The 22,424-nt window shown below is 42.5% G+C and overlaps 2 protein-coding genes across 16 annotated transcripts in view; both read left to right on the top strand.

Moving 5' to 3' along the window:
* Positions 1 to 6,648, top strand: part of Med1 (mediator complex subunit 1) — a 33,589-nt gene extending 26,941 nt beyond the window's left edge. For 3 of the 5 annotated variants that reach the window (XM_004859507.4, XM_021239908.2, XM_021239909.2), the window contains one exon: positions 272 to 6,648. In XM_004859507.4, coding sequence (XP_004859564.2) covers positions 272 to 3,512 — 3,241 coding nt within the window. In that variant the 3' untranslated portion in view covers positions 3,513 to 6,648. The remainder of the gene's footprint in view (positions 1 to 271) is intronic. The other 2 variants (XM_004859508.4, XM_087202165.1) reach the window with 2 other exon arrangements.
* A 1,149-nt stretch (positions 6,649 to 7,797) lies between these two features.
* Positions 7,798 to 22,424, top strand: part of Fbxl20 (F-box and leucine rich repeat protein 20) — an 89,995-nt gene continuing 75,368 nt past the window's right edge. For 2 of the 11 annotated variants that reach the window (XM_021240298.2, XM_021240296.2), the window contains exon 1: positions 7,816 to 8,158. In XM_021240298.2, the coding sequence (XP_021095957.1) occupies positions 8,099 to 8,158 (60 nt within the window). In that variant the 5' untranslated portion in view covers positions 7,816 to 8,098. Of the gene's footprint in view, positions 8,159 to 8,575; positions 8,889 to 22,424 lie in introns of those variants that run through there. The other 9 variants (XM_087202166.1, XM_013077715.3, XM_004859510.4 and 6 more) reach the window with 7 other exon arrangements.

Below are 22,424 nucleotides of genomic sequence, written 5' to 3'. Positions count from 1 at the left end.
ATTTGAGCCTTGTTTGTGGTTTGCTTTTGATGTGTATTTCATAAGAATCTACTAGTCAGATTCTTTTTAGAATGAATATGCCCGAAGCTTTGGGATTTGCTTCAGCTACTCTTACCTTACAGATTACTTCCCTGATCTAAAAACTGCTTACTGCAATCTTGATGACTTATCTAAATCTCAGCCAAAACTGGAGCCTGTTTTCCCAAATGAAAAATTGGTTTCATTCAGCAGCTAACAGAGCATTAACTTATTTTTCCATCTTCTGTTACAGATGTATGTCCATCCCTGTGACGATGAGGGCTATTCGGAGGAAGGCTGAAACCATTCAGGCTGACACCCCAGCACTGTCCCTCATTGCAGAAACAGTTGAAGACATGGTGAAAAAGAACCTGCCCCCGGCTAGCAGCCCAGGGTATGGCATGACCACAGGCAACAACCCAATGAGTGGTACCACTACACCAACCAACACCTTTCCGGGGGGTCCCATTACCACCTTGTTTAATATGAGCATGAGCATCAAAGATCGGCATGAGTCGGTGGGCCATGGGGAGGACTTCAGCAAGGTATCTCAGAACCCAATTCTTACCAGTTTGTTGCAAATCACAGGGAACGGGGGGTCTACCATTGGCTCGAGTCCGACCCCTCCTCATCACACGCCGCCACCTGTCTCTTCGATGGCCGGCAACACCAAGAACCACCCGATGCTCATGAACCTTCTTAAAGATAATCCTGCCCAGGATTTCTCAACCCTTTACGGAAGCAGCCCTTTAGAAAGGCAGAACTCCTCTTCTGGCTCACCCCGGATGGAAATGTGCTCAGGTAGCAACAAGACCAAGAAGAAGAAGTCATCAAGATTACCACCTGACAAACCCAAGCATCAGACTGAAGATGACTTTCAGAGGGAGCTATTTTCAATGGATGTCGACTCACAGAACCCTATCTTTGATGTCAATATGACAGCTGATGCACTGGATACGCCACACATCACTCCAGCTCCAAGCCAGTGTAGCACTCCCCCAACAGCTTACCCACAACCAGTACCTCATCCCCAACCCAGTATTCAAAGGATGGTCCGGCTATCCAGTTCAGACAGCATTGGCCCAGATGTAACTGATATACTTTCCGACATTGCAGAAGAAGCCTCTAAGCTTCCCAGCACTAGTGACGATTGCCCACCCATTGGTACCCCTGTTCGAGATTCTTCAAGTTCTGGGCATTCTCAGAGTGCCCTCTTTGATTCTGATGTCTTTCAAACTAATAATAATGAAAATCCATACACTGACCCAGCTGACCTTATTGCAGATGCTGCTGGAAGCCCCAGTAGTGACTCACCCACCAATCATTTCTTTCCTGATGGCGTAGATTTCAATCCTGATTTATTGAATAGCCAGAGCCAAAGTGGTTTTGGAGAAGAATATTTTGATGAAAGCAGCCAAAGTGGGGATAATGATGATTTCAAAGGATTTGCCTCTCAGGCACTAAATACTTTGGGGGTGCCAATACTTGGAGCTGATAATGGGGAGACAAAATTTAAAAGCAATAGCCAAGCCGACACAGTTGATTTCAGTATTATATCAGTCACTGGGAAGGCTTTGGGACCCGCAGAGCTCATGGAGCATCACAGTGGTAGTCAGAGTCCTTTATTGACTACTGGAGACTTAGGGAAAGAGAAGACTCCAAAGAGGGTAAAAGAAGGCAATGGCACCACTAATAGCAGTCTGTCAGGTCCAGGGTTAGACAGCAAACCAGGAAAGCGCAGCCGGACCCCTTCTAATGATGGGAAAAGCAAGGATAAGCCTCCCAAACGGAAGAAAGTAGACACTGAGGGCAAGTCTCCATCTCACAGTTCTTCTAATCGACCTTTTACACCACCCACTAGTACAGGTGGGTCCAAATCTCCAGGCAGTTCAGGACGGTCTCAGACACCTCCAGGTGTTGCCACACCACCCATTCCCAAAATCACTATTCAGATTCCTAAGGGAACCGTGATGGTGGGCAAGCCCTCCTCTCACAGTCAGTATACCAGCAGTGGTTCTGTGTCTTCCTCAGGCAGTAAAAGCCACCATGGCCATTCTTCCTCCTCCTCTTCCACGTCTTCTGCTTCCACCTCCAGCAAGATGAAAAGCAGTAAATCAGAAGGCTCATCAAGCTCCAAGCTAGCTAGCAGTGTCTATTCCAGTCAAGGGTCTTCTGGATCGAGTCAATCTAAAAACTCATCCCAGTCTGGAGGGAAGCCAGGCTCCTCTCCTATTACCAAGCATGGACTGAGCAGTGGCTCCAGCAGCACCAAGATGAAACCTCAAGGCAAGCCATCCTCACTTATGAATCCTTTAAGTAAACCAAACATATCCCCTTCTCATTCAAGGCCTCCTGGAAGCTCTGATAAGCTGGCCTCTCCAATGAAGCCTGTTCCTGGGACTCCCCCATCCTCAAAAGCCAAGTCTCCTATCAGTTCAGGTTCTGGTGGTTCTCACATGTCTGCAACTAGTTCAAGCTCTGGCATGAAGTCATCTTCAGGGTTAGGATCCTCAGGCTCATTGTCCCAGAAAACTCCCCCATCATCTAATTCTTGTACAGCATCTTCGTCCTCATTTTCCTCAAGTGGCTCTTCCATGTCATCTTCTCAGAACCAGCATGGGAGTTCCAAAGGGAAATCTCCCAGCAGAAATAAGAAGCCATCCTTGACAGCTGTCATAGATAAACTGAAGCACGGGGTTGTCACCAGTGGTCCTGGGAGTGAAGATGCAGTGGATGGTCAGATGGGAGTGAGCACAAATTCTAGCCATCTCATGTCCTCCAAACATAACATGTCAGGAGGAGAGTTCCAGGGCAAGCGTGAGAAAAGTGATAAAGACAAATCAAAGGTGTCTACTTCTGGGGGCTCAGTGGACTCTTCTAAGAAGACCTCAGAGTCAAAAAATGTGGGGAGCACAGGTGTGGCAAAAATTATCATCAGCAAGCATGATGGAGGCTCCCCTAGCATTAAAGCCAAAGTGACTTTGCAGAAACCTGGGGAAAGTAGTGGGGAAGGGCTCCGGCCACAGATGACCTCCTCCAAAAACTATGGCTCTCCACTGATAAGTGGTTCCACTCCAAAGCACGAACGTGGCTCTCCTAGCCATAGCAAGTCACCAGCCTATACCCCCCAGAATCTGGACAGTGAAAGTGAGTCAGGTTCCTCCATAGCGGAGAAGTCCTATCAGAACAGTCCCAGTTCAGATGATGGCATCCGACCACTTCCAGAATACAGCACAGAGAAACACAAGAAGCACAAAAAGGAAAAGAAGAAAGTCAAAGACAGGGACAGAGACCGGGACAAAGACAGAGACAAAAAAAAGTCTCACAGCATCAAGCCAGAGAGTTGGTCTAAATCACCCATCTCTTCAGACCAGTCCTTGTCTGTGACAAGTAACGCAATCCTATCTGTAGACAGGCCCTCAAGGCTTAGCCCTGACTTCATGATTGGGGAGGAAGATGACGATCTTATGGATGTGGCCCTGATTGGCAATTAGGAACCTTGTTTTCTAGAGAAACTTGGCCAGCAAAGAAACTTGATAAGTTCATATGTAAACCAACAAGGCGTGAGTCAGACAGGTTTGATTTATGTGTAAGAGTCCAAAAAGGCATGGGTTTGACAAGCTGGGTGAGTTTAGAAACATATCCAGACCCTACTGAAGAGACCACAACCATAGGGTTAGATTCTGGCTATCAAGAATTCCTTATTCCTTTGTCAGAAAGAAAATGTTAAAAAAATACTTGCTTAAGAAAGGGAGGGGGGTGGGGGGAGGTAAGCAGAGGGAAGGGTGGGAAAACAGTTTTGTGAGAAATATTCATATATATTTTTCCTCCCTTTTTCCATTTTTAGGCCATGTTTTAAACTCATTTTAGTGCATGCATTTGAAGGGCTGGGCAGCAAATGAAAAAGCAATACATTCCTTGATGCATTTGCATGAAGGTTGTTCACCTCTGTTTGGGTTAATTGTCCACTTGAGGTATGGGCAAATGAAGGACTTGGGTCGTTTTGGACACTTAAGCAATGTTTGGTTTTTGTTTCTTAGGAGTGACTGGGGGAGGGAAGATTTTAGCTATTTATTTGTAATATTTTAACCCTTATGTTTGTTTTTATACATTTCTTTCTAAATAAATCTATGAGGTTTAGGGTTCAAAATGATGGGAAGCGGAAGAGCAGGGCTTATTTGGTGGTAGGGACCTTGTAGCTTGTGCTGATATGTAGCATCAAGCCCAAGCAGTTAGTCAGAGCCCACCTTTGGAGTCAAATAGAAAAACCAAAATGATATTTTATTTTAGGAAGTTTTTCATAGGGTTCAGACATCATAGGAATACTAGGAGTTACTTCCCTGTGGAGGTAATGATTTATACTTTTTCCTTTTCAAAAAAAGAAAGGCTAGGGTGGCTATTTGGGATGTAAACATGTTTTCAGATGCAGTAAGGTGTAATAGGGGACAGCCTTCCTGACCCAGTGGCATGAAAACCATTACAGAATTAACAGTTCTCCTATTTCCACAATGTGCCAAAAGTCCACATCCCAGTTTGCAGGAGAACCAATGCCATTCCTAAGAGCTGAGCTCTTTGTTTCTCTTCATCAAAAGGAGGAGAAGTTCAGACTTTAATCACTCCACTGTATGCTCCCTGGGATAAAATAGTAAAAAAATTTGCAGCCATAGTTCACTTAAAAGAATTTCACGCTCACTTGAAGTAATGGGGGCCTGGAATGCTAGGTGAGCATGAAGATAAACCCTTGCTACTATGTAGCAACACAATTGGACCTTTTTGGAGAAACAGGTCTGAGTCTGGATTCTGCAAGACATCAATAAGAAGCCTTTGTCACAAATCTAGAAATCCAGGAGACCGTTTTGAGTGCAACAGAAGTTCTCAGTATTTGGAGGGTCCTCTCAAAATTCTGCGGCCTTACTTTGATTTTGACACCTGCACTGTGCCATTCCTGATGATTCCATTCAGGATCTTATCAGCAGAGCGGGGCAGAGTCCCCAGCACAACTCTTCTGGATTATAAAAAACAAAACAAAACAACACCACCAGGTGATTTGTGTGTGTGTGTCATAAGTGGAGTGACTTCATCAGATACGGAAGAAAATTTCTATATTCAGCTCTTTCTGCAGGTTGGAGTTAGCATAGGGCTGGAATATCCACTTTGGCTTTCTTTCCTGTCTCTCATTTCCTCTAGTGTTCTCCCTTTTCTGGTCATCAGCTCTCAACAACTCTGCCACTTTTGTGTCCCAAAGTAATAAGAAGTAGAAAGCGAAATATTCCAAAGTGGAATAAGAAAAGTTATCAATTACCGTATCAGAGTCAAATGTCTTGAGTGACACTAAGGAGGACGTGGGCAAGGTGACACCAGAGTGCTTTATCTTGTGGTGCTGATTCAGTAGCAGCCTCTCAGACATACAAACAGGTTGGATTTCTCACAAGTTTGTGAACTAGTTCTGAGTCCTATCCCATTGGTTTGTGTAAGAAATTTTAAAGTTACATGGTTTTAAAGTTTGTTCTGGGTGGGGAAATCGTGTGGGGGAATGTACTGCATAGTATCAGGGGCTCAGCTCCCCCAAGCAGAGCCAACAAATACCAAAATGAGTAAACTGGGAAGCTTTTTCTCTCTTTCTGTCTTCATCCCAGATCAAAGAATCCCGAGTTAGGATCTGGATGAAGGATAAGCCCCTGAATTGTCGATGGGCACACCCCATACACTGACCCAGCATCTGAACTTGCTTAACAGGGAGCCGGGGCTAAACTGCTTCACCCTGCCTGAGAACCAGGGAGCACTGCATTTCTTCACAGGGTGGAGGAGAAGAGGCAGAATAACCAAGCCTGGGACACCTCCCTCCTTCTAGGTGTACTCATTCTCCTGTTTCAAAAGACGGCAAAGACATGAAGTCAACTTCTACCTATCTTCTGCTGCTGGTGTCTTATGTATTTTTAGTTTGACCTGATTCCTCTTGTCTTTTGGCTTCGTGTTAGGGGTTCTTGGTCAAAATCTGCTCTGATGTACATGAAGATTTCAGATTCAAATTCAGTGTGTCTTAAAACAAGTATTGTCGGGGGAAACTAAAGTAGGATATAATTGCCAAAACTAGGTTTGAGGTTGGTGACTCTTTCAAAAGAGTTTTCCTTCCTCAGGCCTAGGTCTGAAAATCTAGTGCAGCAATATCATGAATTTTCACAAGAAACCCTTCCAGGGAGCTGATGAGTCATACAGTATCCACAGTGAGTCACTTAATGCAGATGTCAGTATAGGAAACATTACTCATAGTCCCTGGGCAGTCTCATTTTCTTCATTTTCATCCCTGCCTCCTGCCCATTTACTTCTATCCTTGTGTTAGTTTTTGAGGGGCAGGAAGTACTTAATAATCTCAGAAGCTAGGTTGGGAAATATGCTCAGCTGTAAGATCTGAGTTATAAATTTTGAATTTCAAAATGTACATCAGGAGCAGTGGAGAGGGTCTTTTCTAAAAAAACAAAAAAGTCATTTGATTTTCTGTGTGTATGGCCGTTCTGTAAATACTTTGGGATTTTTCATTTTTTTTGAACGTGGACAAAACCTGTGGGATTTTTTTCCCTGAAACATTACAAAAATATTTACATGCAAATAAATTTCTTTGATAAAAAGTAATACAGCTGTGTTTAATAAAAATTTTAACCTCTGAATAATCATTCAGCTTTTCAGAAAACTGTAAGATCTTTCATAAGTACCGCTATAATAACAAGCATCCACTAGAATGTAAAATTGATAGACAAGACTAGTGAAAGAGGTTTTTGTTTTGTTTTCATTATATTTTACTTACCTTTGTGTACCAGTTTTCCTACTTTTTGCTGTTACTAATTTCATCAGTTCTTGATAGGAGAAAAGAGATGTCACTGAACTAAAGGGCTGTTTTATTCCACTGGTTCAAGTGAAATGAAAACACTAAAGGTATCTGTGACCAGAGGAGAGTGTCATATAGACCTGGGTTTGTGGACCTGATAATGCGATTTCTGAACATAGTTCCTTGCTTTGGAAGCACTCTAGGATATAAATTATTGTTTTCAGAATTAGAGAAGGAAGACAGGTGGAGAAGGGGAAGTAAAAGGGGTCAAGATGCAGTATCAATATGTACCAATTCCCAGGATAAATGTATTTAACATGTATCATAAGCAACACTAATAAAAATTTTAAGAAGAGATAACTGTGGGTTCAAGCCCCAGCACCAAATAGTTGGGTAATAAGCCACCTAAAATATGCCTGTTTCTGAGTTCGATCCGGTACCAAAAAAAAAAAAAAAGCCTGTTCTTAAAGGTCTGTAGCACTTGCTCCCTAAATATGTTTCTTAATCGAATTCATAACAAGCCAAGTCACTAATTAAAAGGGGTGTGAAGAATCCTCACTGCTTTGGGAGCATACAATTAGTGCTGCTGTTCCTGCCAAGACTCCTGGAATACATAACCGTATTTCATGTTTGGGATATTATTCTAGATTGTCTTTTGCTAATTCTACTCACGATCCTTAATTTGTGTAAAGTCGTTCATAAACTCCAGGCCTGGGGGCCACACTTGGTAAAAGATGACACTGATCGGGTTCTACAAAAAGTCGCGCTTTCCTCCGGGCCAACGCCCCCGCCTACTGCTCTCACACGCTTGTTTCTCCCGCCAAAGTGACGTCAGTCTCAGGCTCTCACCAACCAGTGTGCTGATTGGATCGCGGACAGGCACTGCTGCCCATTGGGCGCCGACGGCGCCGGGGAGGGGCAGCCGAGGGCCCCCGCTGCCCAACCCGCCCCCTCCCGCGGACGCGCGCCCCTCCCCCGCCGGAGGGAGGGTGCCCGGCTCCGGCTCCGGCTCCGGCTCCGGCTCCGGCGCGGCACCCCTGACCCCGCGCCCGAGGTGTGGTCCTTCTGCCATCCCCGGAGTACGACCGGGTGCTCAGCCCACACTCCGCGCACTGGGCCATGCACAAGGAGACGCCCGCCCCGCGGCGGCCCCCAAGGCCTCCCTGCAGCGCCCCGTAATGCAATCCACCGGTACGGCGGCGGCGACATCAGCGACAGCGCTGCCCCACTCCCGAGACGTCCAGAAAGAGGAGGAAAATGGCTCCAAGCAGGGACCGCCTGCTGCACTTCGGGTTCAAGGCGACCGTGAGTGACAGGGTCAGAAGCTGGGCTGTCAGGAGGAAGCGAGTGCCAGCCGGGGATGTAAGGGAGGAAGGACAGGGCTGGGAGCCGGGGCGAGGAGGGGGCGGCTCCGCGTGGGCCGGTGCGCGCGTGGGCCGCGGCGCGGAGACGCTTCGGCCGCACTTCAGCCTGGCTCTCACGAGCCGTCTGCCAGGACGTGCGCTCGCCCCGCCCCACAGACACGGACTCGGCGCTTCCCTGCGCGCCTTCTGCGGGGCGGTGGCCTCTGGGGAGAGGGGCGCGGGCCGCGGCCCCTGGCTCCGGCCGCGGGCGGGCGCCGTCAGCGCTGCGCGTGGGGGAGGGGCAGCCCTGCTGCCGCCGCGGCTCCTCGCCCCCCCGCACGTCGCGCCCGAGCGGCACTGTCCAATCAGGAGCGGCGTTGCTGGCAGGTGGGGAGTGTTTTTGTTTTGGGTTGAAGTTGAGGCTGAGGAGAGAAGCTGAGCTAGCGACCAGCGGTCGTCGCAGCAGCGGGCGCCGCGGGAGGTGGTGGAGGAGGCCCCGCCGGAGCCGAGAGGTCGCTTCCGCCCCGCAACAGCCGCGGGCTCGTTCCTGCATCGCCGCGGTCGCTGCCTCCAGGTCCCGGAACTCGCGGGCCTGCCCTGGGCCGCTCCGCTTTGCACTCCTCACGCCGCAGCGCCCTGTCCGGGCCGCACCCGCCGGCCCCATGAGGAGGGACGTGAACGGAGTGACCAAGAGCAGGTTTGAGGTGTGAGCCTGAGTGGGCAGCAGCTCGGTAGCCCACCTGTCCCCGGCGTCCATCCGCTTGCCCGCGGCGGGATTAGCGTGGACGCCCTCGTCCCCTCCCCCCCCCCCGACCTCCCGGCTCGCCATTCTCCACGCAACCCTCTGCCGCCGCCGACCCCGGGACATCTCGCGTGTCCAGCGGGGACTCTGGGCGTCCGGGCCGTTCTCCGCCTTTGAGACCTCGGTTTCACGAGGGGGCTGGGGTTGGGCGCCGGGGCCGGTGGAGGCGATGGCTGTCCCTGTAGTGCGGGGTTTGGGCATTGTTCTGGTACTTCCTCCTCTTTCCTATTTACTCTGTGCTTTCGTAGCTCGTTGTTTCTGGGAACCCTCAGATGTCTGCATGCCTCGAGGTTGGGATGAAAGTCTGAGAGACTTGAGAAATTCCCTCCGGTCTGTCTGTCTGTTAGGAACTTTCCCTCAGCGGCGCGGGAGGTTTACAGTCCTAGAAGTGAGAAAGGGGCCGCCTGGCAGTGTCTTCAGAGAGTAGTCTCAAGTGGGGAAGGGGTTCCTTTGGGAAGAGAAGTATTGTTAACTACCGCTGGGGTAGAGTACACTCGTGTGGAAATGAACAAAAAGATTCATTGAGGGGATAAGAGAAAGAAACTTACACAAGCAGAAGACTAAGTGTTACCTGGCCTTTTCTGGCAGAGAATCAGGCTGACCTGGGATTACTCGAAGCTCAGTGTACATTTCGGGGGTTTTGTTCATCTCCATTTGAAAGATGAAATTGTAACCCGATGATACAAAAGATCAGGAAACTCGCCAGCTGAGAGCGGGGGGTGGAAATCTTCCCTAAGAATTTTCAGTGTAGCCTTTTTATGCTTATGAGGAAAATACTTACCAAACATCAAGCTAGAACATGTTTTGAGGAGGTTTAAATTCGGAGCTGCAATGTTAGGTTGGAGATGAAGAGTGTAGACAGTCAAAAAGTTGGTTGCCTTGGGATTTTCATACAGTATAATAATCATGGCAAGTATTGTAGTAGGTGTTATTTGGGGCTCCTTTAACAGAGTGTTTTCCCATTGCCCTAATGTAGAGAGCTCAATAGGATTAGTTTATGGTGGTTTAATATTGAGTACAACTGTAAAGTCCAGAATGTCACTAAAATTACTGAGTAGACATTTGGCAGAAGAGGATTGTTGAATAAATGTTGGGCAGATTTTTCTGTCAGTGTGTGCTTTAAAATTTCATCGCAATTTCCTATTTTTATAATTGTTTTTTAATTTACAGTTCATCTTTAGTGGCATACTAAAATAAAAATTTATTGCTTTCTTAAGCATATCTGTTTATCATGGTTTTTATGTATCTGGCAACAAAAGCCTTCTTAAGTATGAGCTGAGACAGTAAAAAAGAATGAAGGGTCTTCTCGTATACTGTTCATGATCAAAATGGTTATAAACTCAAAGCTATTCTTTTATCATGATCTGTTCCATGCCACAATACAAATGAAAATGGCTAGGGCCGGGGATTTAGCTCACTGGCACCACACCTGCCTCCCAAGCGCAAGGTCCTGAGTTGATCCCAGCACCAAAAACAAAAAACAAATGAAAATGGCTAGACTACAAATGATTTATGTTAATGAGTTTCGTTATCTGAAGTTTTTGTGTTCTTTTGAAACAGAGTTGCACAATTTAGTCCAGGCTAGCTTTGAACTTGCTGTGTAACTTAGGCTGTCCTCAAACTTGGAATCCTTCTCCCTCAGCCTACCCAGTGCTATCATTACAAGCATGCACCACCAACCCCAGTTAATCTGAGTATTCCTGAAACCATTATGTACCTCTTTATTGATCTAAATTATAAGACAATTAGTACATAGGTTTCTTAGGCAGTAATAAACTCAACATTAATTCATTGAAAAATTTTAAAGATGTAGGCTTTTCATGACTTTTAAATGCTTAAAGCTATAATTAAAGGAGTAATAATTTTATGATTGTGAGAAGATAGTTGATACTCAATGATAATTTTTTTGGGGGGGGTACCGGGGATCAAATTTAGGACCTTGCGGTTGCAAGGCAGTCTCGGCGGAACCACTGAGCTAAATCCCGGGCCCTCAGTGATACTTTTTGTAAATACAGGAAATCTTTATAGTAAATAATAGCTAATTTCAGTTGTGGTTATGACTAATACAAAAAATGAAAGACTTTTTCTTGGGGAATATAACTAAAATTTACAAGTGTGATCTTTTAAAAGCTGATTTAGTCTAATCTTTTTGTAAGGAATGTTTTGTTTAATATGCTTTTGAATGTTGTAACTGGAGGCCGCATGCTTTAACTCTCACCCTTAGGGACAGAGTTGTAGAAAAATTTTAAGATAAAACCAAGATGGAATGCTACGTGTCATGGCCCACCCCTGTAATCCCAACATTGGGAAGGCTGAGGCGGGAGGCTCACCTATGAGTTCAAGGCCACCCTGAACTACATAGTGAGACCCTGTCTCAAAACAACAAAAAAAACCAAGGTAGAGAACCTGTTAGCAATATGTGTCCTACCCTATAAAGTAGATAAAACTGTTGAGTAAAGAGTTAAAGATCTAGAAAGGGGAAACCTCCCACTATGGCGTTAGGTTTACGCAGTAGTAAATTTATCATGTTATTTAATAGAAATTCATCAAATACTTATAGTAATATTACAGTGAGTTTTGAATTTTTGCCAATTTTGATAATTTCCTGTCAAACTTGGTTTTTTAATGCTTCCTGCACTCTAGGCAGCAAGCTAGATGTTTTAGCTCAGCAACTTCTGAATCTCACAGTTCATTTTTTTTCAGTTGAGGAAATGGGGACCTGAGAGGTTAAGTGTTCAAGTTGTATGGCCAAAATGTTGGGGAGCCCAGACCCAGTCTATTTTTTTAAAACTCAGCTATCATCCTGCTCTGTTTTTAGCATAACTTAGCAAATAGCTTGTAACATATGGAAGATTACTTTCCTAAAGTTTTCGCCCAATATATTTTATTTTGTATTTGCTATCAAAAGAATGAATCTATCCTCCATTTTAAATGTATTAACCAATATTAACACTCAAACTCAGTAACTTGGCTTGCCTTTGGATCCAGGTTGAACCCAGGGCCTTGTGGATGTTAGATAAGCATTTAAGCACTGAGTTGCATCCCCAGCCTATCTATCTATCTATCTAGTTTCACATTTTAAATTAGGATCTAGCCAGGTTGCCTAAGCTGACCCTGAGACTCTCAGTCCTTCTGCCTCAGCTTTCCAAAAAGATGGGACTACAGGTGTGTACCACCATACCCAGCTACAAAATATATCCCTTTTTTGTTGTTGTTTTGTTTTTGGTACCGTGTATCGAACTCGGGTCCTTGTGCTTGCCGGGCCGGTGAACTCGGGTCCTTGTGCTTGCCGGGCCGGTGAACTCGGGTCCTTGTGCTTGCAAGGCAGGCGGCAGAACCACTGAGCTAAATCCCTAGCCCAAAATATATCCTTTTTTGTTTGTTTGTTTTAGATAAGGTCTTGCCTTGTAGTTTAGGTTAGTCTTGAACTCCCTGTGTAGCCCAGGCTGGCTTTAAACTTACCAGTCTTCCTGCTTCAGCCTACTGACTACAAGGATTATAGGTATGGGCCACCATCCCCAGCTACAAAATGTATTCTTGATATTTAAGCTTACATTCTTGGATGTAGTCTCTTTTATTTTGAAGGTTTTTATTCATTAAATCAGTATTTTTGTTAGAAGTATTTATACTTTTAAAGTCTTAATTGTTTTGGTTTTTGCTGATACTGGAGATTGGAACCCAGGGTCTTCCCAGCTAAAGTTGGGCTCAAATTTTTAATCCACCCCTACCCTCCCAGGATGCTGGGAGGTGTGCACCTCCACACCCAGCTTTAAAGTCTTGTATCTCTGCACTGTAGGTGACTTGTCAGCTGTAACTGTAGTGTTAGTGATGCTTTTTAAACTTAATTTTGTGACAGGCAAGGATTTCCATTTCTGTCACTTAAGAGTACCATTTCCCAACTGGTGACAGATTGGAAAATGAGTTGAAAATTTCAGTAATCTTACCAATACAGTACTTTGGTTTTGGAAGGTATTTTTAGATGTTCAAAATAAAATATTCCATGACACTAGGAAAATCCAAGGGTGGGAGGGAAAAGAATGCCCTTGCTCTGACCAAATTTAGCTGCTTGTACATAGTTATCTTTATACTGTTTTCTTGATCTCCCAGACTTGGTGAATTTGTCAGTGAAACTCCTACCCAAATATCAGCTCAGAAAAACTTAAGGCATCCACATCTGATTTCAGATCTTAATGGATTTGAGTCCATTTGATAGGAAGATTTAATGCAGTCACAACTGACAGTATGTGGTGGTGCTAAACTACACGACAGGATCTGTGTAGATCTATTGCTTAGTCTTGCTTCATTATACAACTTTTAAAAATAAAGATATTCAAGTTTATTATACTTGTAGCAAATTGCCATTAGACTTTTTGTTAACAGAATGACTGTCAGTTATTTTCAACAGATGTCAAATAACTAGTAGCCATATGATTTACCCCTATAGGTAAGTAACATCTTTATGGTCTAATGTTTCTTTAAACTTTGAATGTATGGTTTTCTGCTGACCTTATTAAGCCTTATGTCTGACAATTGTAGTCAAGTGGAACTGTAATTAATTCATTTTTCCTCAGTCTCTAAAAATGCTACAGTTACATAAAGTTATATAGATCATGATAGGCAAAGACTGGTCACATATGAGTGATATTCTAGTCAAAACTACAAAAGGGAAATAGAATACCTTGAAAGTAAGTTGATTTTAGGCATTACCTTTGTGCAAAGGTGGGTATTATATTTAACAGTTTGGAGGTGAAGTTTGGCCAGCAGATCAGATGCCTATACAGTCAGATGTACTAACTAGACAGTGCTGTGATGTTTGTTGATGACTTTCAGAGCAACTGGAGGATGCAGGTGAATATAATTCCTTAATCATTTCAAAGTGGAAACTAGAAAAGCATTCTCAGTTTTACAATTTGTTTTGGGGGGGTTTTTTTGGTTTTTTGATGCCGGGGATTGAACTCCTTGTGCTTGTGCAGCAGGCAGTGAAACCACTGAGCTAAATCCCCGGCCCTAAGTTTTACAATTTGTAATATGATGTTATAGGTATAGGTACTCTGGGTGGTCCATGTTTGTAGAGTGAAGGGTTTTACTACAAGGCCAGAAGGAAAGACAAAAAGAAAATAGTGAAATTTTTAGGCAGGGATATTGTTAAATGTAGAATACATGTTCTCATATGTATATATGTATGTCCCTTTTTTGACTGGCCCAAGAAAGATGATCACCAACTCACTATTTTGAATTACTGTTTCCAAGAAATACAAATAATTTTTTTTGTTTGATTTTGTTTTGAGACAGTGTCTCACTGTGTAGCCAGCCTTGAACTGAATATGTAACCCACCCACACTGAACTTGAACTTGAGACCCTTCTGCCTCAGCCTCCTGAGGGTTGGGGTTACAGGCCTGTGCCACCAGACTTGACCTTGTTTTCTTTTTTATTTCATAGCAGGTGGGTAAAAGAAAAAGAAAAGGGGGAAATGGACTTAGAGTTCTCAGCAAACAAATGTTAGCTTCAAGAATTTTCAAAGATTTGTGCTATACTACATTCTCTTTGCTAGGTGTGGGAGTGCTTGGCTCTAGTTCAGCTTCATGGAGGCTGAGACCGGAAGATTGCTTGAGCTGGGAAACACTGAAAGACCCCTCTCAAAAAAAAAAAAGTCCTTTTTTATGTTGCTTTTTTTGAACCAGTGCCTCTGTATCTTAATATTCTAATTTTGAAATTGAGGGCCAGGGATTTAGCTCAGTGGCACCATATCTACCTTGTAAGCACAAGGTCCTGAGTTCGATCCCCTATACCAAAAAAAATTGAGGAAGAAGAAACTGAAAATGTTAAGGTGTTTTCAGGATTTTACAAAGGGAAATAATTCATTATTGAGCTATGAAACAGAGATTCTAGACAGGGTCTGGCTATGTTGCCTCCGTGGGCCTGGAACTCCTGCACCCAAGCAGTCCTCCTGCCTCAGCCTCTAAAGTAACTGGAATTTCAGGAGCATGACACCTGGTTTAAAAAGAACTCATATATACGTTTGTTGATACATTTCTATGGGGGTGTTAATACATATGCTAGTAAAATTCTGCTGTTGTTGGAATCTATATGACCTTGGGTTAGTTACTTCTCTGGGTTGCGTTTTAACTCTTAGGTCCCTTCTACTGTGGAAATTCTCTGATTCTCTATAAAAAGATGAGATGATCAATTTATTGCCAATGTGCTTAAATTTCTTTGCTGACAAAAGCTAGTAAAGAAAATCCAGGTAGCCTTTATAATCTCACCTTATATGTTGCTTTAGATTCCTGCCTTTTCTGTCCTGAACTCTTAATTTTAAAAATGAAACTAGGGCCGGGGATTTAGCTCAGTGGTTTCGCCACCTGCTGTGCAAGCACAAGGACTGGAGTTCTATCCCCGGTACCAAAAAATAATAATAATAAAATAAAATAAAAATGAAACTGACAGCTGGGCATGCTGGCACCCTCCTGTAATCCCAGCACTCAGAAGGGTAGAGGCAGGAGGATCACTGAAAGTTTAAGGGTAGCCTGGACCACATAGTGAGGCCCTGTCTCAAGGGAAAAAAAAACTGACAAAAGGAGAGGGAAAATCTGTGGTGTAGTTGACCAAATAAACATCTTTGCCAAGTGAAATGGATGTAATGATTGTGTGATATCCCTGGCATTTGGTGTGCTGTCATTTCTGTTTCTTAGGATTTATGGAATTTATTTTTATGTATGGAACTAATTGAAGAGTGTTAGCTTTGAAGTCTGAATTTGGACCCTGACTTTACTACGTACTATATTACCTTGGACAGGATGTTTAATCTCTGGGTCTCAAATTTTCACTTTCTAAAATGGATTGTGCTACTAAACTAGATTGTGAGGATTAAGTTTTGTAATGTCTGTGTAGCATTTAACAAGCTGCCTGTATTTTTTTTTTTTGGTACCGGGGATGGAACTCGGGTCCTTTCGCTTACACAGCAGGCTCTGAAACCACTGAGCTAAATCCCTGGCCCTCTGCCTGTATTTAACAAGGGCTCAGTAAAGGATACCTATTACTTATCATTGTAGTTGAACAGAAATAATTTAGCAGTGTTTCAACCTGGAGTTTACACTACAGCCATTATCGTATTCATTGTTAGGCAAATGTGGGTAAATGCCTCCTGAAATGAGATTCTGGCACCAAATTGTTAGATTGACATTTTAAAACACTGAATCAGTCAGCTTTTACCCCCAGAAACTAGCCTTTTTTCTCTGGTAGAAAATAATGCTGTGATATGAATGAACACAGGCCAAAAAAAAAGGGGTTTTTTGGTACCAGTGATCAAACTTGGGTCCTTGCATTTGTGAGGCAGGCAGCAGAACCAGTGGGCTAAATCCCCAGCATTTTTTTTAGTTTTTTGAGACAAAGTCCAGGCTCCTGGCCTCAAACTCATGGCAATCCTCTTGCCTCAGCCTCCTGAGTGCTGGGATTACAGGAGCACACCACCACGCCCAGCTAACATTTATTCTTTCCATTTCCATTTCCTTTTTTTTTTTTTTTTTTAATTTTTTCTTTTTTCAGTACCTGGGATCAAACTCAGGACTTTGAGTTGAACAGCCCGCTGAGCTACATCCTCAGCCCCTAACATTCATTCTTTTTTTTTTACTATTAATTTTATTGGTACATTTTAGATATACAGTATGATGACATTCATCATTGGAAATTTGTACCTTTACATAATCTCTCTTGGTTATTTTTTCCCCATTCCCCTGCCCTCCAACCCCTTCATCCCTTCCTATTTACAAAGACTTTGTTTCCATTTTTTCATTTTCTCATATTAATTTCATTCCATTCTTTCCTAGCATTCATTCTTAACAACTTTTTGAGAATCGTTTGCATGTCCTTTATGGAAAGAAGCTTATGTTAAAAAAAAAAAAAAAAATCACAATTTATTTCTTCAACTCACTTGTAGAAAAGAAAACTGCTGGGCTGGGGATTTAGCTCAGTGGTTTCGCCGCCTGCTGCGCAAGTGCAAGAACCCAAGTTCAATCCCCGGTACCAAAGAAAAAACAAAACAAAAGAAAATGGTATTTTGGAATTTTCCTTGGATAAATTAGAACATTTATTTAATGCAGTAACTTTCCTCAAACAGTATCATGAATTGTAAACTTTAGGGTAAGAGCACTCATTAATACTGGATGTTCTTTGTCTTAACTGACTTGTGTTTTACAAAGGGAGCTTCCCAAATCTAGATTTAATTTTTAAAAACATAACCAAGCGCAAGGACCCGAGTTCGATCCCCAGTACAAAAACAAAAACAAAAACAAAACACATAACCAAAAAACGGAGCTTTTACTGAGTTCAACACATTCCTTGAGAAAGAACAGTTGTATTTATTTTATTGTTCTTATAGTTATTTTTGTGGTGCTGGGCATAGAACCCAAGGCCAGGGCTCTGTAATTCCCAGCCCAGAATAATTGTACTTAGGTTCCATGCCCCAAAAGGTATATTATAGGCCCAAAGTAACATAAATTTTATGGGAATTTATCAGTCTCTGATTTTGACAGAAAGTTTTCGCCTAAATATAAGAATCAGGATCTCAGGGAGCCTAATCTTGTCGCCACAGTGAATTCCCATTAAACGCTAGGAAAAACTACTTGACCTGTCTTTGTCTTTATAGTTTTAAAATAAGATTTCTAATATCAGTTTCCCTGTCATAACACAAATTTTACAGGTGTGTGTGGAAGTTATAAGAACCCATTTCACGAGAAGTATTAACACTTCCTGTGATCCTCACACTGCTTATTTGAGATGCATTATGTTTTAGTCTTTTTGAAGAAAATGAAATTCAGCCAGGCATGGTGGTACATGTCTATAATCCCAGCACTCAGGAGGCTAAGGCTAAGGCCCATGAATTCACATCCAGCCTGGGCTGCATAGCAAGACCATATTTCAAAAGAAACAATAAAGAGGAAAAAGAAAAAGAGAGGAACTTTACTCTCAGGTGTAAGAATTTACTTTTTTTTTTTTTTTTGAGTCAGGGTCTTGCTCATAGTTCAGCCTGGCTTCAGACTCTACTGCCTCAGCCTCTTGAATGCTGGGACTACAGGTGTGTGCCACCACACTTAATTTAGAAATGTATTTTTCATTTTTATTTGTATTTGTTTTGTAGTACTGGAAATCAAACCTAGGGCCTTGCACATACTAGGCAAGCCCTCAACCTCCAAGCTACTGCCCAGCCCAAGAGTGTATGGGTTACTTCTTCCATGAATATGGGGGAGGACCTAGGAAAGATTTTTTTTTTTAACTAGTAAATTCTTTATTTTCTTCATATTTTTTCCCCCAATCCAGGGATTGACCCAGAGCCTTTGCCCTGAACTACATCCCCAGTCCTTTGTAATTTTTTATTTAGACACAAAATCTCTCTTAACTCCCCAATTTGCCCAGGCTGGATTCAAATTTGGGTGCTCTGCTGCAGCCTCCCAGAGTGCTAAGATTACAGGCCTGTGCCACTATGCTCGGCTCTCATACATCTTTAGAAAATAAATAGCATTTCTAATGATGAAGCTAATCAGAGTGGCTGCTTCTCTTTAAGGCTAGACATTTCCTAGACATTTAAGCAAAAGTGAAACAGGGTTAGAAAAAGAGTCAGGAAAATAACTTTTTGAGTAATGTCTAATTTGCATCCAAAAATAGTTCCAAGAATTCATTATGTAGTATATGTGTACCCTTCTATTTGTTTTTATGGCAAAAATATAAGTCAGATTTAGTGGAATTAAAATTTTTAATGTATCAAAGAATGTGAAGGGTAGGGGGCGGGGATTTAGCTCAGCCTCCTGCACAAGCGCAAGGACCTGAGTTTGATCCCTGGTACCAAAAAAAAAAAAAGAATGTGAAGAACAATTATTTTCTGGAGTGTTTACATTATTTAAATAATTTGTATTGATAAATGGTGCTACACATAAACTGTGATCTGGGGTTTTGGTCAAGATCAATCTCACTTTGCTAAACACCGTCAAACTACTATCTAGGCTGAGGCAGGAGGATCACCGCAAGTTCAAGGTCACCTGAACTACATAGGGAGACCCTGTCTCAAAAAAAGCACTATCTAACCATTGTGTCCAGCACTCAGGAGGCGGGGGCAGGAGGATTGCTGTGAATTTGAGGCCAGCCTAGGCTACATAGTGAGATCAAGGCCAGTCTGAACTACACAGGGAGACCTGTGTCAAAAAAACCAACCAAACAAAAAACTAACCAATGTGTATTCAAATAATGTTTTACAATATCTTTTTACCTTTGAAAACACATCACTCTACTGTCCGGTTTTATTGTTTGCTTTTTATTGCCTGGCTGTTGTCAGATTCCTAGAAGTTTGGTCAATATTCTGTTCTCAGTAACATTATTGCTTCAGGGCCGGGGATTTAGCTCAGTGGTTTTGTCACCTGCTGCGCAAGCACAAGGACTCGAGTTCGATCTCCAGTACCAAAAAACAAAACAAAAAAACATTATTGCTTCAGAGATTAATTAACATAAAAATTAAAAACCACAGAATTCAAAGCAGCATCAGGTTGTTATCTAGCAGAGAATATATGTGCGCCGCATTACCTACATTATCTTAATCAGAAATAATGTTCTTTTGTGTTATTAGGACTGGACACATTCAGTCTGAAGATCCATAAACAGCCACTTAGTATCTGTAGGTAGTTATTATGCTTCATGTTAATGATACACTTTTTTAAAAGGAAAAGGGCCAAGGATTTAGCTCAGTGGTTCCTCTGCCTGCCCCAAGCACAAGGACCAGAGTTCGACACCACCACCCCCCCACCCCCCCACCCCCGCGCAAGCCGGTACCAAAAAAGAAAATAATCAGATTGAGGTCTGTCTAATCAAAATTTAGTGAAGAACTGATTCAATAAATTTGATTGTAGTGTTCATTCACGGCAGCTGAGTTGGACTGTGGCTGGCTGATATACAATCTGTGAAGTGTTGACATTTTTTCCTAACAATAACTTGGGAATCAACTACTTTGTTCTAAAGTAGCCTCATTTTCCTGCATTTTAATTACATTCCACTTTGTTTGTTTTGGGGGGATTCTCCTGTGTAATATTTTATAATAGCAAAAACTGAAGACAGTCTTAATGTCCATCACAAGAGAAATGGGAAGTAAGACGTGGTAGATTCACATGATTGCAATCTGTGCAGTAGCTACATAGGATGGATTGATTTACACTTAGTAACATGCGCAGATCTCAAAAGGGTTTTTGTTTTGTTTTGTTTGTTACCGGGGATCGAACTCAGGACCTTGCACTTCTGAGGCAGGCACTGGAACCACTGAGCCAAGTCCCTGGCCTGTTTTGTTTTTTTTTAAGACAGGCCCTCTGTATGTAGTTCAGGCTGGCTTTGAACTCATTCTGGGTGCTGGGATTACAGGCATGTGCCACCACGCCCAGCTTCTTCCACCCACTTCTATTTTTACAAAAATAAGATAGTTATAGGAAAAGGCCTGTGGTTCCGTTTGGGACTGGAAATAGGGGTTACACTGTTGCTGTATTTGTTCTTGGGAGAGAAGTTAAAATACAATATTTTTATTCATCTTAAAGTGAGTTTCCATTAAAAAATAATTCTCCACCTTAATCTCCAGAGATCATTGTTAACTGTTTATTATATATCATTTTATAAACTATGTATCTATTATATTGTCACCTTTTTTTTTGGTACTGGAGATCGAACTCAGGTCTTTGCGCTTGTGCAGCAGGCATATTTTCACATTTTATGAACAGAAAAGATTATGCTAAGCATATAGTAGACGTAGTGTTTTGTTCCCACGTTGAAAATAAGTTTTGGGTAGCTTAGTGGTACAGTGCTTGCTTATCCTGAGCAAGCCTTGGGTTCAGTTGTTAACACCAAAAGAAAGTATTGTTTTTTGTCTTGTTTTGTTTTGTTGGTACTAGGAATCAAACCCTGGGTACTCTACCACCTAATTAATAAATCCCCGGTCCTTTTTTTTCTGGTACCAAGGACTGAACTCAGGACCTTGTGGTTGCCAGGCGGCCCCACTGAGCTAAATCCTTGGCTCCTAGTCCTTTTATTGTTTTGCTTTTGTTTTTGTTTTCAAATAGAGTCTTGCTAAGTTGCCCAGGCAGGACTCAAACTTTTTTTCCTCCTGCCTCCACCTCCCTCAGCGTTAGGTTTGCAGATGTGCACCACTGAACCACACTTAAAAGTTTCAATTACATAAATAATAAACAAGTTTTTTCTTTAAAGTTAACCAGCCAGGTGTAGTGGCTCACCCTTGTAATGCCAGCACTCAGGGGTGTTGAGACAGGTAGATCACAAGTACCAGACCAGCCTGGACAATTTAGGAAGACCCTGTCTCAGAAAAAAAAATAATGCTGGGGAAGTAGCTCAGTGTGACATCTTGAGTTCAATCCCCAGCACTGTCTTCCCAAATGTTAGAACATTTTAAGTATAAAAGAAATTTTCTCTGACACAACCCTTATCTCTCTCTACCCTACTACTCTCCTCATGAAGAAATAAAGATCATGTAATCCCCGCTGCTTGGGAGGATGAGGTAGTAGCTTGAGAGTTGCAGGCCAGCCTGGGAAACATAACAAGACCTGGTTACCCTTGCAGGGTTTTGTATCTTCATGCAGGTCTGTGTGATTACATAATTGGCTTCATTATGCGTCTGTCTTTCTGATACATACTTTCTCTACAATATAATACAATTAAATATTTTTTTACTCCTGCATAGTATATCTAATTCTAGCACCAAAAAGGGGGTTTATTTGTCTTGTTTAGTTTTGATTTTTGTTTTGTTCTGTTGGTACTGGGAATTATAATCCCAGTTCTTTCATTGGTTTTGTTGTTGTTTTTGATTTAGAGTCTTGCTATGTTGCCCAACCAAGACTCGAACTATGTTCCAGTTTATATAGCTAATTTGCTATTAGTGGTCCTGTAGGTTATTTTTCTTTTTATGTAATTATAAAAATAAACCCACAAACAAATATGAAAAGAATGTTCTTATATTTGTCTTATTGTATACATACAAGTGTTTCTTATGGTAAATGCCAAGAAGGATTTCTGGATCGTAGGAGATATGTGTTTCTTTTAGTTTAGCAGATGCTTTTTCATCGCTCTCAATTTATGCTTTGGCCAGTATTAAATGAAAGAACTTTTTTATTCACTTTTTCTTTGTAGTACCTGAGGACTGAACTCAGGGCCTTCACACTGAGCCACATGCCCAGCCCTATTTTTATTTTTTATTTTGAGACAGGTTCTCACTAAGTCACTAAGGTGCCGAGGCTGGTCTCAAACTTGTAATCCTCCTGTCTCAGTCTCCCAGAGTGCTGGAATTACTGGTGTGTGCCCGGCTTCCTCACATTTACCAAATAGTTGATGCTTCTCAACCTGTTGTGTCTTTGTTTTATTCTTCATGTTTTATTGATCACTTTTATTTCTTCCTTAAATTACTTT

The sequence above is a fragment of the Heterocephalus glaber genome, unplaced genomic scaffold (assembly GCF_053883595.1).
Source record: "Heterocephalus glaber isolate CG9 unplaced genomic scaffold, H.glaber_assembly_v1.0 deba00001773, whole genome shotgun sequence".
Taxonomy (NCBI): Eukaryota; Metazoa; Chordata; class Mammalia; order Rodentia; family Bathyergidae; genus Heterocephalus; species Heterocephalus glaber.
Note: the sequence above shows the minus strand (reverse complement) of the source record. Positions and strands in the feature narration are given on the sequence as shown.